This window comes from Callorhinchus milii, unplaced genomic scaffold (assembly GCF_018977255.1).
Source record: "Callorhinchus milii isolate IMCB2004 unplaced genomic scaffold, IMCB_Cmil_1.0 Scaffold11, whole genome shotgun sequence".
Taxonomy (NCBI): Eukaryota; Metazoa; Chordata; class Chondrichthyes; order Chimaeriformes; family Callorhinchidae; genus Callorhinchus; species Callorhinchus milii.
Genome location: NW_024704752.1, coordinates 16,879,557 through 16,898,429, shown reverse-complemented (window position 1 = coordinate 16,898,429; position 18,873 = coordinate 16,879,557). Strand labels below are relative to the sequence as shown.

The following is an 18,873-nucleotide window of genomic DNA, read 5'->3' as shown; positions in this document are numbered from 1 at the left end:
GCCCAACTCAGCTGCTTCCATTCTGCGAAATGAAATCCACTGAAATACCTATCAAAACTGCAATCATCAGTAGATAATATCGTCTTAGGTCTATCTGCACTTTCCGATTTAATTTCCTCCATGCCCTTGACATCCACAGATACCATTAAGATTAAGCACATACAGTAACGGAGCATTTTTCAGATTTTGATATATGAGACCGAGGCACTAAATGTAATATCATCATTTGAAAATTAATGCAATATTTCTTTTGTTATTTTTTGACTTGGAAAGCAGGATGAATACTTTGGTTTCTCTAAAGTAATTTCCCCATCAGAATGACATACAATTATGAATAGATATGCACCTGGTCAGAGGTCAGCTAAATTACTACATCATTAAATGAGGGAAGAGATCAAAACTGAGTACGGTGCTGCTGCTGAAATTGTTATGCTGCCTGGTACATCAAATATGATGAAATCATTAGAGTAATAAGCGTGGAAATCTGTTTGCAGATTAACCCGTGGTTTCACGCTGCTTTTATCTAATGGGGCACTGTGGAAATCTTGTCAGCTTTTCATCAGCCTCGATCAAATTACTGGAACCACGAACACATCATGGCTCCAAATGAGATCAGCATGCCTGATTGGCATTTTTATTTATACAGCAGCAAAGGTTTAATTTTATGCCAATAACAGTAGACAGACAGACAATTCATCCTTGGGACATCTTTATTTCACAGCCAGTCTCCAGGCTGATCCTTCTATCTGCAGTAAAGTCACATTTGAGGAACAAGATATTTTTGAAAAATATATTCCTTCCCCATTTGCAATGTGTCCCCGTGAAGAGGTGATTCCCTTCTGCGATTCTGTGTGTGTTGGTTTGAACTGGTCAGTAGGGGGGCTATGAGAATGACAGCCACTGATTTTTGCTCCGACCTTCAAGGGAACCCTATTTACCACAATGCCAAAAACGCCTCGATTGAGATCAGGGACACATTAAGGGATAAATTGCGAACGCACTAAAATACTTCACCGCTGGGATTAATGGAAACAATACTTTTAACCCTTCCAACACCAATATATGTAAAAAAAAATACACCTGTAAAACACTGGTTACATTTTCTTATCAGGGCGTACACATACTGTCCATATCTTTAAAACTTATTCAGAAAAAAAATCACAAAAGTATTTTGCACTTTGAATTCTTGGCGCAGTAAATGCTGGGAAACTGGCATTAAAATCATGGAATATTACAGCAAAGGAGGTCATTCAGCCCATTGTGTCTGTGTCGGCTCTGTAAAAGAGCTATTCATTTAGATCCACTTTCCATAAACTTTTATAGTTTTCCTATTAAAATATATCTCCAACTGCCCTTCAAAAGCTATTGAAGATTCTACTTCAACTACTGTTTGTAGTAGGGCACGTTGAGACAGGCAATAGAGGGCAGTATCCCTTTCACTGAATGCCAATGAAGTTTCCATTCTCTCACCAAACAAGACCTCACCAATTCAAGGGCAGATTTTTCTTAAAATGCCGGTTCTAATGGCCAAAAGATTGGCTGAAAAATACCTTTCCATTTTGAGGTTCCCTTAACAAAATCTTCTGCTCAATGTGAAGTAAAGGTTCCACTGGCAAAACTTACGAATTGAATGTGGCAATTATTAGCACTCATTATAGCCAGAGATGTTGTAAACTACTTGATTGGCTCCTTAAATTGGTGCATTTAAATGTAATTATTTTTTCCGTAGGTTTTCACAAATTATCTTACATTACTTGTGCTTGCAGATAGTGCGTATGCAAGCAAGAATTAAGCTCAGAAGTGGAATGGGAATTTCCATAACAAAGGTTTAGTCCTGGAGTATATATTAAGATTTATAAAATAATTTGCATATCTTCTTCATTATTCCGTGTGTGCGGGAGGAGTAGCAGTTTTTTTTTAAATATCAGGCATCTGCTTTTTAGTGTACTCAGCCAGCGAGAGGAAAGAGGTGGAGGGACTCGTTGCAAACTGGGATGGGGCACAAGCAAGTGAAATGGAGAGGTGGGGGGAGGGAGAGAGGAGAATGTGATGAAGTATTCCAACATTTTCTAGTTCGTTGTATATCTCAAAACGAGCTTAATACCTCAATTAGTCAAACACTTCACTCTCAACTAAGAGCCAGCAAACTGAAGTTCAAGAGCTAGCCGTCCCTGAAACATTTAATTTTTCACATGAATGTTCTCTCCTCCCCTCTTTTCATCTCGGCATTCGATTCTTCTCTCACTTGATAGCTGGGTTGCCTTTGGTCAATTTTCCAGCGAGGCCGCCCGGCACATGAGAGGAGTTGCAGGGAGAACACGGTCACCTCGATTGAACTGTCGCCTTACGCAAGGCAATCCACAGACCATCAACGTCACCACAAGCATGCAGGGTGTAAGGAGGTCGAGCAAGAACGCGAGAGAAGAATAAACCTAAAATAGAATTAAAATACGCAAAACAAAGCAGACTCAAACCATCACGTGCTACAACTCCTGACAGGAAGAAATAATGATCCAAATGCAAAGCACAGCTAAATCTCTGACTATGACAGATGTTGACAGCTGCAGATTGTCATCATGTTCTGCGTGTTCATACTTTCTTATTTATGAAGAATAACTTGAAAATTCAAAGCACCTCGCTGATTACGTTTTCAGGAAGTGAGGACGCTAAACACTTTTTTGACATATCCTGCACATGGAATCACTTTATTCAAAGTAAAAGCGGAACTGATTAATCTTGCCAGATTTAAAATGGAAAACTTAGAGGAGGCTGTCAGTGTAAACTTTGAACAATTCTTCATCAAGCAACAGCAGATTTGTATCCGAATCTCTGTCACGCAATGCTCCAGTGCTCCACGCACAACAATAGTGAAAAAGAATCATACAACAACATACCCGTCAGCATATCTTGGCTAAACCATTCAAAAGCAAATAAACTTTTTTTCCCCAACTGGAAGTATTCACTGCTTCAAGACAGCCCAAAGAAACCCAGTGGTCAGTCTCCAGCCCAAAGTGATGCTGAAATATAATTCTAATAAAACAATAATAATAATCCTTGCATTTGACATAGCGTCTTATCACGTCTTTGAGACATCTCAAAGCGCTTCATAGAATATACTGTAAAGTGAATTGACTGTGTATTTTGTGGCTGATATTTAGAGAGTTGACTGTGTAGTATATAATTATGCTGAACATTAGCTGCATCAGACAGGGAATTTGCTGCAGTTGATTTGACCACGTGTCAGCGATACCTGCTGGAAAGCCTCTTACAACTGCAGGGAATGGATATTACAACAAACACACATCCTATGACTGTGTTCAGGATGATACCAGATTTCACTTATGAGAAGAGACAAGAGAAACTGGGGCTGTTTTCACTAGACGGTTGATAGACGACCAGATAGAGCTATTCAAAATTGTCAGCGGGTTTCAATAAAGTAAATAGGGAGAAACGATTTCCACTGGTCAGTGAGTCGGGAAGTCGAGGGGATTTACAATGATTACCAAAAATAAAATGGAGATTCAGTTTTTTTTTAAATCTACAGAGGACATTGAAATGAAAAGCCCTTCCTTTGGCAGTATCCAAAAAGTTTTTTTTTTAAACGAGGAAACTGGACACATATTTGAAAAGGAAAACTATAAGAAGAATAGGGAATGGCAGAAGTGGAATGAAAAGGACCAACCTTACAGGCCTGGCCCACACATACCGGATCAAATGACCTCCTTCTGCACTCTAAAATTCTATGATTTTCAATTATATTAACGAATAAAATCAATGAATCGTTAATGATACAGAGAATATTGCACATTAAGATGGAAGACAGTGGTTTTATTCATCTACTTCCATCTGCTGTTTCTATGTTTATGAAATCTAAGGTATTTAATGGATGACAATTCATGCTTTAACATGTGGCATTCCATTTGTTTAATGAGGTAAGTGCTAATGCATTTCAAATTGGTTACTGATTTCTGCTGTAGCTTCGGTGAATGCCGATTAGAATTCTTCAATGGAAAATCATTTCAAACTGTAAAACAGCAAAATCATCTTGAAGGGTGGGGGGGGGTGGAAAGGCACCACGAGTATAAACGGATTTAATTACCCACAATCTAGATTGCCATCTGTTGCTATTTTAAAAGAAACTTTGTTCACCTCCACATGAACGGACACCCTGCCTCAAGGCATTCCAGCAGCATCTCTGGATAGCTTTCATCAGCACCTGTTGTTGGTTATTGATTATCATGTACCAACAACGGGAGTGTCTGTACTGCAAGCACCGGGAATGATATTCTGACAAACCACTCATGGGCTAAACAAGCTATTAGTGGTAGGTTACTCGTCCACATTTCAAGTAGGGCAGGGACAATAAGGTCAGATCTTTTGAACTGAAAGAATAACCCAAACGTACAAATTCAACCACATCGATGACAGAAATGACAGTCGGGGGCTCCACAGCTTACAAAGCGTTCAATTACTGTCATGCTTCCACTGTGAAACAATACAGGAAAAACCTGATTTTAGGAATTTTAAATCCCGGCAAGATTAAGTTTAGTACATTGCTTTTACTTGCCTCCATATAGCAAAGGTAAAGCACGCTTAAATACATTTATTTGGCAGTGAATGGAGAGCATTTGAAGAACAACCATGAATACGGGATGAATTAGTGAAGTTGCCCCCAATGAAAACGTACAAACTTCATGCTACAGGATTCAAATTGGCAGAAGGTTTTTCTTAATACAGAAATAACCAATTATTTGATCATAATCCACTTTGTCACAAAGATAGTTTAACATCATATACTGCAATAATCCTATAAAGTGGTACAATAATCCATCTAAATAACATCCTTCAATTGGGCTAATTTTTATACATTACAATTATGATGTAATTCTTGTAATTACTTCATGGGTCACAGTCCCCGAATCAGAGAGTTTCCAGACTTGATTTCAATCCTATCATCCAAGGTCCTTCTCCCCTGTTCCAAAATTAAATAAGGAAGGTCCACTTGCCCCACATTTTGAATACAGGTTCAAGTCTCTACAGATTCACATTTTTAAGGTCTACGTTCACACTACAGGAACACACAAGTCGCTTCCTTGATCAGCACATCAGGATTAGGACGCTTCCCCCCCACCCAAAAAGATTGACAAAATTATTCTGTTTGAACCCCGGTGGAGCATTAATATTCATCAGTCAACACAACAAACACATTTTAAGGTCATTATCAACATCAACGCCATCTGCCTGAGCTATAGTCTTCATGATCACTTCCCAAACAGGGGAGAATTTAAGGGCAGAAGTACAGTACGTTAAAGAGGGCACTTCTTCACAAATACCATCACCTACCCCTCCGGTTAGCAATCCAGTTTAGCCAATGCACAAGTTAGTCAATACACTCTGTGAGGAGCAAAATCCACTGTGCTACACACAAACATCAGCTGAATGCCCAATAATAATAATCCTTGCATTTGACATAGAGCTTTATCACACCTTCGAGACGTATCAAAGCGCTTCACAGAATATACTGATATGGGATTTGGCGGAATATTTTGTGGGCGAAAGGCGTCAGCGTCCCACAAACAGTTGTGGATTGAGTGAACAAATTATTATTTTTTGGGGGGAGGGACTATTAACCCCTAGAAAAGCGATCCACCAATCGACTAACTACTGGGTTCCTACTTACTGCTAGGTAAATAGAGGCATGTGGAGTAAGGAAACTTGCCTAAGGCTTCACCCTGCCTGGGAATTGAACCTTATCATTTTGAGACAATTAGTATCAATCCCTTTTTAAGATTCCGAACTTTTTGGTTCAAAATACTCGTGCTAATAATACTCCCCCAAATTATCTTTCCTTATAACTAGAATCCTCGCTTTAATATTATACCTGGGCATAGCCTCCTTGTCTCTCCAATGCCATATGTTACTGGGAGGAGCCAATGTGACTGTATTGAGTTCAGTAGGGTGGGCTTTTCTGTTTCCCTACCTACAAGAACTTTAGGAACATCTGTCTGATCTTCCCAAACTTCTGTGCTTTCTCATGAAGGGAATCACATTAAACATATATTTTAACCTGGACATTATGTTCACCATGATCACATTCAACTTACCCTATAATGAGAGAGAGGGGAAAAACAACCCCAAAAAAAACTTTCCACCTCTCAAGATCTTTTCTAAGTCCTGCAGGAGTTTGGATAGAACAATCAACATTTGATACAGCACCTTTCACGTTGGGAGGATGTCTCAAAGCGCTTCACAGGATATACTGTATATTTTATAGGTGAACACAGCAAGTATCTAATAAATACTGTGAGCTTGAGAAGAAAATTTAGAACCATCCACAACAACCAATTACATGGGTATAGCGTCTTTCACGTCAGGAGGACGTCCTAAGGCACTGGACAGTCAGGGATTTAGACCCGAGCAGGGGGTTAGGATCAGGAGGGGTGCAGGGCAGGAAGGGTAGGGGTAGGAGAATGATTGAAAGCACAGTCAAAGGGAAGGGTCTTGAGACATGTGTTGAAGGAGGCAAGGGAACAAGACGAGGGGACTGTGGGATGGAATTCCAAAGGCTGGGGTCAGCGAGTCCGAAGGCCTGACTGCCGATGGTGGGGTGAGCCAGGCGAGGGACAGGTCGATGTGGGGTTAGCAGGTCACAGAGGTAGGGAGGAGCAAGGCCGTAGAGGGACTTGAAGGTGAGGACGAGGATTTTGAACTCTATCCCCTGAGGGATGGGGAGTCAGTGTAGCCAGGTGAGGATGGGGGTGATAGGGTCCCGGAGCTTGGTGTTGGAGAGGACACGAGCTGCAGAGTTCTGAATGATCTGCAACTTATCATCAGGTAAGAGAAGGCCTTTGACTTCAGTAATTGGTCACTTGCAGTCCAAGCACAACCTGCATACTTCCATCAAACCAAAACTTTCAATGACAATCTTCATGCAAAAGATCTGAGGAGAAACATCTTGCTGTTCCCATGAACTGAGAATTAAGCCATAGGTATTCTGTTTCATTTGTGAAAAGTGACTCATGTAGTTCAATTTGAGTGAAGCTTTGTATTGTACAGCAAGCACATGAGTCATCAAATCAATGACAGCAGTGTTAAAAACCTCTTCTATGTGATTTGATGTCTAACAAACTACTCTTTGTGCACAAATTATTCATTTGCGATAAAAAAATACACAATTTTCTCTGCAATTGGAAAATAAAAATCAACTTTGTTTGAGTTTGCCGTGAACCTTCATTTAATAAAAGGCAACCCAAACAATTTTTTAAAAAAAAAAACACTCATCAACTTAAAATGATACAGATTCAAAATAAAGATAATATTCTGTTAAAACTAATACTTTAACAATCAGGCAAATGCATTCAAATTTAAAAACAAACAAGCATGTTAAAGCAAAGGTATGGATCTCGGTTTTGCTGGTGTGCATAGTGATGAGAGGCAGGCGACTGTGTTGCAGGCTGACGTCCTCGACTGCAGGTAGTAGTAATAATCAATACACCATCACAAACACAGGTTTTATATCCAACAGTTAACTCTACACACATATAGGCGTTTCACTTATTGCTCATGTTCAGGATGCTATTAAATTATTAATCTGCACCATGTTTCCGTGATCGTAACCAACCTTAACTGAATCTCAACACTGAACCGGCGGGTTCCAGAAGCCGTTTCACCGACTCATCAGAACATGCATTTTGATCAGAGCCATCAAGGATGGACGTGTGCTCACAACATTCTGTTCTACATGTTCCTCCAATTTAGAATACAATATAGATATTAAACACAAGCGAGCTTCTTCGACAAGAAAATGATAAGAGAACTATTCCAAGCCTTAGTGTAACAGGGCCTTAAATTCTCTCAATTATTACGAAGTAGCGATAGGAAACCCTCCACGGTTGATGCAAGTACAAGCCCAGTCAGTTGATTATCAATAGACTTTTAATTTTAAAATAGGAAGTGGGGTAATTGCTATTTTTGGAAGGAAAAGAAGGCTGAGGTGTGAAAATCTTATCACCCTGGGTGATACTTTCAAGGAATTCATCCAGATCACAATAACATTTGTATAGCGCCTTTCACGTCAGGATCACGTCCCAAGGCAAAATCTCATGTTCTGCACTCAACTGCTGTACGCGACACTGTGAGCCTGGCTCAGAAGATCAAGGGTTCAAAGCCCCGTGTCACGATTTTAAGTGCATGCTCTGGGTTAACATTCCAATGTGGTCCTAAAAGAGCGTTGAACTGTCGACGATGCCGTCCTTCGGATAAGACTGAGGTCCTGACTGCCTGGCCGCACGGACGTTAAAGATCCTCTCCTCGCCGGCCTTCCCGGCACCTCCCTCCACAAGCTGCAGGTCATTCAGAACTCTGCAGCTCGTGTACTGTCCCGGACCAGGCTTCGCGACCACATCACTCCCACCCTCGCCCTCACCCTCATTCCCACCCTCGCTCGCCTCCACTCCCCATCCCCAGAGGATCGATTTCAAGATCCTCATCCTCACCTACAAGGCCATTCGGGGCCTCGCTCCCTCCTACCTCTCCGACCTACTATCCCCCTACCTACCTGCCCGTACCCTCCGTTCCTCTGGCTCCGGTCTGCTCCACATCCCCCGCCCCAACCGCCCTACCATCGGTGGCCTTCAGCCTCTCAGCCCCGAGGCTCTGGAACTCTATCCCCAGTGCCTTCGCCGCCTCCTCCCTTTCCTCCTTCAAGGCCGGTCTCAAGACCTTTCTCTTTGACCGTGCCTTCAGCTCCCCTCTCGACCCCCTCCTCGCTCCCTCCCTTCTCTCCCCTCACCCTGACCATTTCCCCCCTCCTCGCTCCCTCCCTTCCCTCCCCTCACCCTGACCATTTCCCCCCTGCTCGGGTCCTGACCCAACTGTACAGCGCCTTGGGATGTCCTCCTGACGTGAAAGGCGCTCTATAAATGGAATCTTGTTGTTGTTGTTGTTGTATGGTACTCTTCAAAAAGAAAAGGGAGTTTCTCCCATTATTCTGTCCAACAATCCCCCAAATATATAATTGATCATTCACTTCAATTATTGATTGTGGGCAAATTGACTTCCATTTCACCTACAAATATTCACCTACAGTCACTAGACTTTACAGTGTAAAGCACCTTGAGACACTTTGACTTGATGATCTTCTGCGCCAAATGCAGAATTATTATTATTGTCGGTGTAACATTCTTAGAATCAGTTCCAAGCAACCCGCAAATTAATGTGCCTGCAGTATTGTGTGTATTCTGCTCGTATTATGAAAACAAATCTTGATTTATATAATAGCTGCTCAATAACTTCAAACAAACTGAAAATAATATTAACTTTATAATTCGATTGGAGATAGGACCAGCCCCTCAGGTTAAGAAATGGGGAGGCCGTGGGTTCATATTCTTGATCCACACCTCGCTAAGTCTCCTAATTTCAGTTTATCACTGTGGGGAATAGAAAATTGATATTAAGTACCTCCCCATAATCATCCTTGGCACACACTCAAACACTTTACAGTGCCTGGCTCTGAGTGCCATAATCACAGGCCCTTTTCACTGCGGTTGGTTTATTATCCAGGCTGAGTGAGGGAAAAAAATCAGGGAGAATTTTTTTTAAAAAATTGATAATGCAAACCCCGCAATTTTTTAAAACAATAACAATTTTTTTATGGCTACGTCGGAATAAATAGGATCATTTTAGAGCTTTGCCAGGCAATATTATTTGTGCTTTTGGTTAATACAAAATAATCCATCTCTTATTTGCATATAAAATAAAATTACAATTTGCTTTTCTGTTTCTATTTCCCAGGATTATTGCTCAAATTAACATTGTAGTTTTCTCCGCATTTCCAACATAACAAAGTTCTAAAGTATGTTTTCCAGATTTGTTTCCTATTTAAAAACTCAGATTTGATTGATGTGTAAACACAGTACAACAATTCATAATTTATTTGAACCAATTTTTTTGAAGCAACAGTTATTAAATACTTCTGTATCTTTATATTTTAAAAATATACAGTGCAATTCTTTTATCATTTGCTATTGAGCAGATTTCTTAAAAAGACTTAAGAATGGTTTTATCCTTTGAGTGTTATTGATATGGAAATGTACTGTATCTGGTAACAATTAAGTAGAGATTAACTAAGAGGTTATTTGTTAAATGTAATTCTAGGTTTCCAACATAATGCCATTGACATGTTGTTGTAAGTTCTTCAACAACTTTTTATGATTTTTTACATTTTTGCAAAATATATCTGGCATTGTACAACGCAAAATTAACACATTCAAATCTCAGCTCACAGCAGTGGTGTGCAAAACACAGCATGAATCCTGTCTGTTGGATATATTGCACCAAACCACCAAAGTGATTAGATACCGGTCACGCCAGTTCCATAAGCCTGTAATATCTCTTGTGGATGCGAGCTCGCAGTCTAGTCTGAACTCCAGGGCAGGATTCGGTGTGGGCTACACTGATGTTTTGGCTGAGACTTTAAGCCATCTGCCATCACTCCATTTCAAATGGACATGAAGATCCCATGACACGATTCGAAAGAGCAGGTAGTTTCTTCTGGTGTCCTGGCCAGAAATGTACCAGATTATTTGGTCATTCAACTAATGGCTGTTGGCATGAAAGACTGCTGTATTTGTCTGAACAGTCATTAACCTGGAGTAATTTAATTGTGAAGGGCCAAGACTATTCCTAATAAGACCCAATGAATGATTTTATACTTTGAGCTTTATCGATATGGAAATGATTAGGTACTATAACCTGGTTATTGTGATGAATTCCTGTACTGCTTCTCCCTTCTTTCTGCCTGGCAACCTGACAATAAAAAAAAAGACTGAATGGCCTGCTACTGTGTCGTACAACATTTCTGTTGTTCTATGGGTTCATTATGCAGACTGTAAAGCTGGACTGACATTTTGATTCTGGAGTTTCAACGTGTTACCTTCAAGACTCAGGGGTCTGGAGGACATAGGAGAGATCTTCACCCAAGGACACTGAATGAATTGAATAATTCCACATTAAGACAAAAAATGTGGAACCAACAGCCTTGATTGGAAAATGACCTTTCTTTATCCATTTCACATTTTTAAGACTCTCTATATTCAGTTGCCTCCAAATAAGCTGGACCAGAAAAGATCATTTCACTGATTATAAAGAAAATACTTGCATTTACATTGCAGCTTTCACGTAAAAATACGTCTCGAATTGTTTTACAAAATATAATTGATTAGAAAGAAATGCATTGAATGTCATTATAAAGGCAGTTATTTGAATTTGGGGAAGGGGGTACATTTTGTTCAGGATTTTTTGTGCATTACACGTATAATCAATACAAGTAAAATAAAGCATCCTACGACCAAGGCCACCCTTAATTTGACCTGAACTCACTCGATTAGACAATTTACACAGCCTCTTCTCAAAATAGAAATAAAGCAAAAATTAAATAAAACAAAAAAAAACACACTCTTTTCCATTGCCATTTTGCTGCGATACATTCCATACGTTCTCTTTTGTGCGATGGGTCTATTTTATTTCATCTTTACATCAAAAAGATATCATTTATAACAAAAAAAATTAATTCCCTTGGAATGCAGAGATAAATGGAAGTGTGAGTGCCTTGCACATAAGAAAAGTAAGGCTGGTCCTCTGGGAAATCGACTCCTTTCACAGTGCTAGGTATTCAAAGCTTGTTCAAAAGTGTTCATTTAGAATACAGATATCAAAAGATGATGCAAATGTTCAAGAGATAATCATGAAACTTACCAGATGTTCTAATCTCGCTTTGATGTTCCCAGGATCCCTGTGAAAGGAAAAACATAGACCTAAATAATAGTCCAGTACTCTGGAATGTCCATACCTATGTCCTAGCATCCAAATTACACTGAAATTAATCACAGAATTCTGAGAGCGGACAAGAAATAGCCTTTTGCAAAGATAAGCTGTTATACATTACCTTTATATATACACAAATTAAATAACCGTATCCCATGTTTGTTGAGTTCAACTACAAAATTATAGATCGACACTCCTGTAAACAGTTAATAACAGTTTGAGATTAAAAGCAAAAATACCAACAATGCTGGTATGTATTGGCTAATAATTGTAGGGGAAAATAATCTGGAAATTTTCAACTCAGTATCTGCACAGATTAAACCCATCATCAAAATGTATGCAATAAACAGAAACTAACAATAAGCTTTTAATATAAAAACAGAAGTCGCTGGGAACACTGAGCAGATCAGGCAGCATTTATGGAGAGATGGAAGTGAGTTAACGATTCAGGTCGATGACCTTTCATCAGAAGTTTATAATGTTGGAAGCAAAACGGTATTGTGGTTTGCAATAAACAAAGCCAGTTTTATGTTTCCCACTCCTATTCACAATAGCTGGGATCTGGGAGCTCAGAATAGTTCTGCAGTTTGATAGTTCTGTAAGGTGTTAATCTTTTAATGTCATTAATAAGCAGTTGTGTGACTGGGCTCTTTCACAACATTAAGAAATGATTATTTAAAAATTCTTCAGTGGGTCAATTTCTGACCAGAGTTCAAATCAAAACAACTGAACACAAGCAAGATTTTCCTTCATGTGATTTAATCTGTGATTTTTATACCAAAAAGTACCGCGTATAAAGTGGGTGTTGAGGTTGCTCATCAAGTCTGGTGTAAAACACAAGCACATTGGACTTCCAACTGAGTAAGTGAAGTTTGCACTGCACTTTACATTCATACACAAGTATCCTCCACGGGTAACATTCACTGATATCATCACATTGGCTTGTGAGACAGCAAGGAAAATTGCATGGGTGAAATTCCCACTAGAAGGGCATCAGATATAGGAGTAAGAGAGAGAAAATTGGCAATGTGAAAAGTTACAATAATAAAAAAGCCCTTAGGGTCCTTGCGCAGTTGGACAACATGAATATGCGGGGACGCAGTTATAGCGGCCTTCAATATAATGGACCTGTGCTCATCGAAAGCTGTCTAACAGGCTATCAGTGCTGACGAGCCAGCCTCAAAACAGGCTATGAGGCTGCTGCTGTCTTCACTTCCTGTGTGTTGAGTGCGATGTGGAGAAAGCAATGCTAACATCACTTTTTCCTGCACACGGCACCCAAGGTGAGAGAAGTGACGTCAGCGATGACCTAAGACGTTGGCTGTTGAGACGTTGAACCCAGCCCTCAAGGTTTCCCTGAATTTGTTAACAAGAGCTCGAGGTTGTGATTTACACTTAAAAGCTTGCTGCTGATTTATTGAACACCGCTTTCAAACCATTATTAGATTTTCTAAAGTTTGCAATTTCAGGGGATTTATTCACTGGAAAAGCACAAAGTAAATAGAGCACAAAGACCTGCTTCGTTGCTCTCTCTAGAATATTGCCTTTTAAAACAAATGTTACCTCATGCTGTGATAGCTGCTGCCATTGCAATTTCTCTTGGGCATTGTGTATGAACTGCCTGATCGTTCGATAGGTTTATGCTTTTCATTTTAATCAACAATGTGGACAACTGATCATCACCACCCAAGTTGAATTAGCAAAGATCTCTTGTTTTCTTATGCAAATATCCAACTCAGTCATTGCACCATTTATTATTGTCATTGCATGGATAATAATACAAATTGACTACTGACTGTGTGAAGAAATACTTCTTAATATCTGTCCTAAATTGCCCTTGACAACTTGAAACCTGCGACATCTTATCCTGCTGCCTTGGTATATCTGAAAGTATTGGTCTGTGTTTAGTTTCTCTATCCAGTTAAGTACCTTATATACCTCTGTAAGTTCTCCTTAGAGACATTTCTTTTTAAGGCTTAAGAGTCCTAGCTTATCTTGTTGCTCCTCATAGCTCATCTCTCTAATACTGGGGATCAGTCTAGTTTCTCTCTCCTGTATCAATGGAGGAACAGAGTATAGTATGATCAAAATAGTTTATTTTGCTGCTCTCAAACGCAGATCCAAAAGTATGCTGCTCTGTTCACTATTTTCTTCTTGATGAGGCAAATGAATAAATGGATTTGTAAATTACCACCATAAGACAGAAAATGACCCCCGGTGTCTTTTAATTTTTTCAATAAAAAAGCAGTTTAATTTGTCCAATTGTGCTTCATAACATTAATGCTTATTCTTAATAAATAGTTTTACAGAAGTAACATTCAAACCATGTTACTCTTACCTTTCGACAACAAAATATCTACAATTTAATACAGCAAATTGTAAAAGCACCAGATAACTTTGTTTTTAAAATCTTCTGCATCAATGAATACAAATTTTTCACTTCCCTTACCAGCTCTCCAGCTTCTCTGGTTGAGACTGCAAATTAAGTCATGACTGAATTATGGCAAGTTTTGTTCAATGGAACAACGCCTACTGAGAATCGTCTAAAGTCGTACCAAGGTCTACCAAGTCTAAACTGATTCTCCTCATAATACAACAGCAGCAGAAACCTGATTCGAAGATGGATTTAAACTTATGCTTTAGAGGTGAAAGGACAGGCTATCAATCCATCAGTGCTCCCCATCAAATATTAGGCTGATGAAAACTAAAACGCATGTGTGCAAAACTATGTTAAGTTTTCTACCCTGAACAGTCTGAGCAGGTTAAAGATTTATGATGGTGTACAATATTTGCACAGCGAGGAACAGGCATTTTAATAGGGCAAAGTAACCAAACATTTCTGGCCTAGAATCCAATTTGTAAAAACATCATCTGGGCAGATGAATCAAAGATGTCAATGGAAATGCAAATACACCACAGCTTTTTTTTATATATATATTATGTAAAAGATTCTGGATAATTTCAAAGGTGCAACTGTCATGTTAAGCTTTTTCGAAAGATTCCACAAGTGAAAGAGAATAAACCAATTGTCCTGACATCAGAACATGATTCTCTTCTCTTCAAAGCCTAAATAGTGGAACGATTTCTAGATGTCATTTAGCACTAACAGCAGGTAAGCTTCACCAAAGCATTTTCCCCACAAGGATGCCTTTTAGTAATAGATATTAAGAACTGTTTCACATTTTGCATCTCAAATAGAAACACAACAGCTACTGCCTGTTGCCACTGTGCTCCCAACCAACAACAAAATGTATACCTCAGAATAGAATTAAAACAATAGAAACATACCACCAATGCCAAGTGCGTAACAGCAATTTAAAAGGGAATTGCATATATACCTGGCGACAACTAATATTGAAGATTACAGGAAAAGAACAGGGCCAAAAGATTTGAGTGGATAACTCTAGGTGTGCATTGAGCAACAATACTGACAGGATAGTCATCCCTATCAAAGTTTTTCTCAAGTCTCGGGGAGAAGGGTCTGTAAATTGGTTGGCAGTCAACCTGTTCTGGAAGGCAATGGCACAATACATCAGCATATTAATGTATTCCCTACCTACATGTTGTTGGTTTATGGTAAATTCCATGGACATTACAATTCTCCCAAACCGAAGGAATCTCGAAAAACATGAAATTACTTCTAATTTCCCACTTTATTAAGAGAATTCAATCCACAGATTTTAACGTGTTTTATTGTGCCGTCTTGCAAACTCAATTCCGTTACAGAGCTGGACTGTACGCTGCGTTGCCAAGTTAGTTTATGCAGGAATCAATATTTTGAAGCATGACATTTACCTTTTCTCTGTGTACCCAATATCTTAAATACTGAATGTAATTCCCGTTCAATACAAACTCATTCACCTGTTCTCACATACAAAAACAGTTTCAATCTCTGCAAAGGATTTAACCCTTCAATCCAGCAAAACTAGATCTATATGTCACTATATACCTTGACTAAAATATACCATTATTATGGAATTTGCCACACATTTTCCTAAAATTAAAAAAAACTGATTCAATTTGTCTTCAGTTTCATGCACTTTGGGAAATGACTACCTTTTCGATTTGCATATTTAATTCATTCTGCGATAAACCAGAAACAGATCTACAATTCATTGTTTCAAAGACAAATTAGTGCAGTTTAGTTCAGATTTATTACTGCAGTGACAATACAGTGTAATCTGCCTAATGAACAGCAATTAACAGGGAACATTTTACATCACGTTGAAGACAGTTCACAAGAAGCATCCAGTTAATGGCATATGAAGACTGCCCTATCAGTGGTCTGTCTGCAGGCTTGCCCCTGTCATGACTCCATCAATATTTATACAACTTCTTCCCCTGTGCTGAAAGCAGACCTAATTCAATTATGGGTCTCAAAACTGATAAAATGGTCCTGAAGTGGAAAATGGGAAGAGATTATTGGCAAATGAATAAAGATTTGTATCGAACAAGCATACAGGAGTACAACAGTCCTTTTTTTTATCATCTTCTGCCTTTGGTCTGCAGGGAACCTCGAGTTTCCCTTTCTCTCATGCTGCACATCGATTTCTGAATTAGACTGCAATATTAAATAATTAATATACTTGCCATGATTGATGTTTTGCATTAGTTGAATATTAGGTTATCAATCAAAATCCACTTGGTTTAATGTAATAATATTGAAAAAGTGTCAGGGGCTGTTCATCCAATTTGTAGTTGAAGCAGCCCAGATAGTAATATTGGTGTAACACGAAGCTCTGAAGCAGGAAATGTACTGGTTTAACATTCATAAGTCAGAGATTATGAAACTTATGGAGACATGACTGAGCCTGCCCTAAATAAACCTCACGGCATCTGTCAATTTCAATCACAGCAAGGTCTACGTAGAAATAAAACATCATCCACAACTGCCTTTCATCAGCTACGTGAGCAACCAAGTCCTCTAAAAACATGAATAGATATTATTTAACATCAAATCAGAATCCTAAATAGGCAGAGTTCTATAAGCTTATCTGCATCAGATATCAGCCTCTTAGCACACAAGGGTACAAGATTCCTATTTGCCCACAGAAGACAAATTTTCTCTTTTTAATTAACGTCACCATCATAGGACGTCTGAAACAAGTGAGTAAAGCCATCTGCTTCCTGGGTTTTATTTTACGGTCTGGAAAGATGAAAGAGCATTAGGCTGATCGGCCTTCTAACAATAAGCAATATAAAAAAAACACAAGGCCCTGAAAAAGCATTGCTTACACAAGGAGAAAAATACTGCTCTTTTGCCAGCAAGGAAGCCTTATTTATTCCACACTTAATTAGGCAAAAGCAGACAAACAAGTCAAAAGTGTTAAAAAGGGCTAAATTTAATGCATTGCTTTTGCTGCAGTCAATATTGGCAAATTGGAAATGTCTAGCGTATCATTCATGTCAAGGGAACTGTGAGGCTCCAAACCAAGTCTCTTAGTCCCATGCCGACATCATTATCGACTAATTCTGAAGGCTACTGTTATCTTCGTAGTCTTACCAAATTTCTCTGAGATAGTTTCCTTTAATCTGTCGCCTGAATTCCACACACCACACGATTAATTAACGACAGAACACTAGTTGGATTGTCATTCATGGTCAAGTTTCAAATAATTGTTGTTAGTTTTTTTAAGCGATTATCTCCCCGTCTTTCACAGCTAAGGCAAACGCCTATAGTCAGTCAAGCTAAGCACCGCAAATTTAAAATGCAAAGCCATTCATTTGATTTCCACCTAACAGGGTCGCCCATTAGCACACTGCTCATCAGTGATGCATTATGGTATGAAAGCTTCAATCCCTGACATCTAATTTAAAAAAAAATCTTTGTAAAAATGTGATGTTGGTCCATGGGAGAGCCTGCCAGTGATGACAGAAAATCACAGGCAACTTCAAGCTTCATCAACCGTGTAATAGAGCATTTAACACATTGTAAAGTACTTAACAAACAGAGACAAAATATATTTACTGTGAAAAAAATGTTCCTTCTTTCATCAAGACATTTAGTTGTCTTCTAACTGAACAAATCAATGATATCTATCTAGCAAGCGTTTTTTGCCTGTAAAAATACTGACTAACAGAAAACACAGGTTAATTTCCTGTTTCCCTGTGGAAGCAGATGAATGTAAATCTTTTTTTAATTTCTCTCCACCGGTGAGGCTGTGCAGCCGACTCCATTCCCACATCTGTCAATATCATTCCCCCACCAACCACCAAAGGTGCATAAGCACCAAGCTGAGATCAAGAATGCACTATTTGGAACAGAAGTAATGGGAATGAGAGAAGCAAATCAAACGCCAATTTGTCCTACAGCTTCTCCTCATGTCGTAAAATAAATAGCCCCTCACAATTCATTTCATCGCATGCTGTGTTGTCAAACCACGCAAAATAGGACAGTGCAAGGTTTGAACAGTCCCCAGTCTATCCCCTAAGGGTTACTGTATCTGGTGACCTCTCCTAGAAGCACTTGTGTGGACATGATCATATTCAACTATAATCAGTCCAACGATCAAATCTGCCTTTACTGACTGCCTTACACATGAAGACTGTGTGGCCACTCGACGAAACCATACCCAAGATGCGATCTTCTGGAGACGAGGGCTAATGAGCGAAAACTGAAGCAAAAAATAAATATTAATTTACAACCGGGATTGACAAAGAAAGGTGACTTAAGGAGCAACCTGGCGCTGATCTCCTTTGGACCTTGAACGTATTGCATCAATAAGTGACAGGACACAGGATTATTTTTTTTTAAATGCTCCCCTGACATCACATGTCTACAGTTATTCACAACAGATGACTTCCTCACCTGAAGTCACCTGACCCTGGCAGAACACTGATCATTTTTAATGACTGGAAACCGGGAAGACAAATGGCTCAAACATATAATAAACCTTGGTTATCCAAGTTACAGTAAAGTATGATCTCAGCTCTAAGTTGATATCTTAATGTTTTTAATAACATTGCTTTTAACAAAAACAAAGAGATTTGCTGTTAAACACACACGGGGTGGCCCACTGTGTTAATGTACTGACGTATTGTAATACAGGG

General features: G+C 39.1%; 1 protein-coding gene across 5 annotated transcripts in view; it reads right to left on the bottom strand.

Annotated features, from left to right (window-relative positions):
• The window catches only part of rsrc1 (arginine/serine-rich coiled-coil 1), a 157,867-nt gene that overhangs the window by 80,843 nt on the left and 58,151 nt on the right, over window positions 1-18,873 (bottom strand). For all 5 annotated transcript variants that reach the window (XM_042338941.1, XM_042338942.1, XM_042338939.1 and 2 more), the window contains 1 exon segment: window positions 11,755-11,791. In XM_042338941.1, the coding sequence (XP_042194875.1) occupies window positions 11,755-11,791 (37 nt within the window).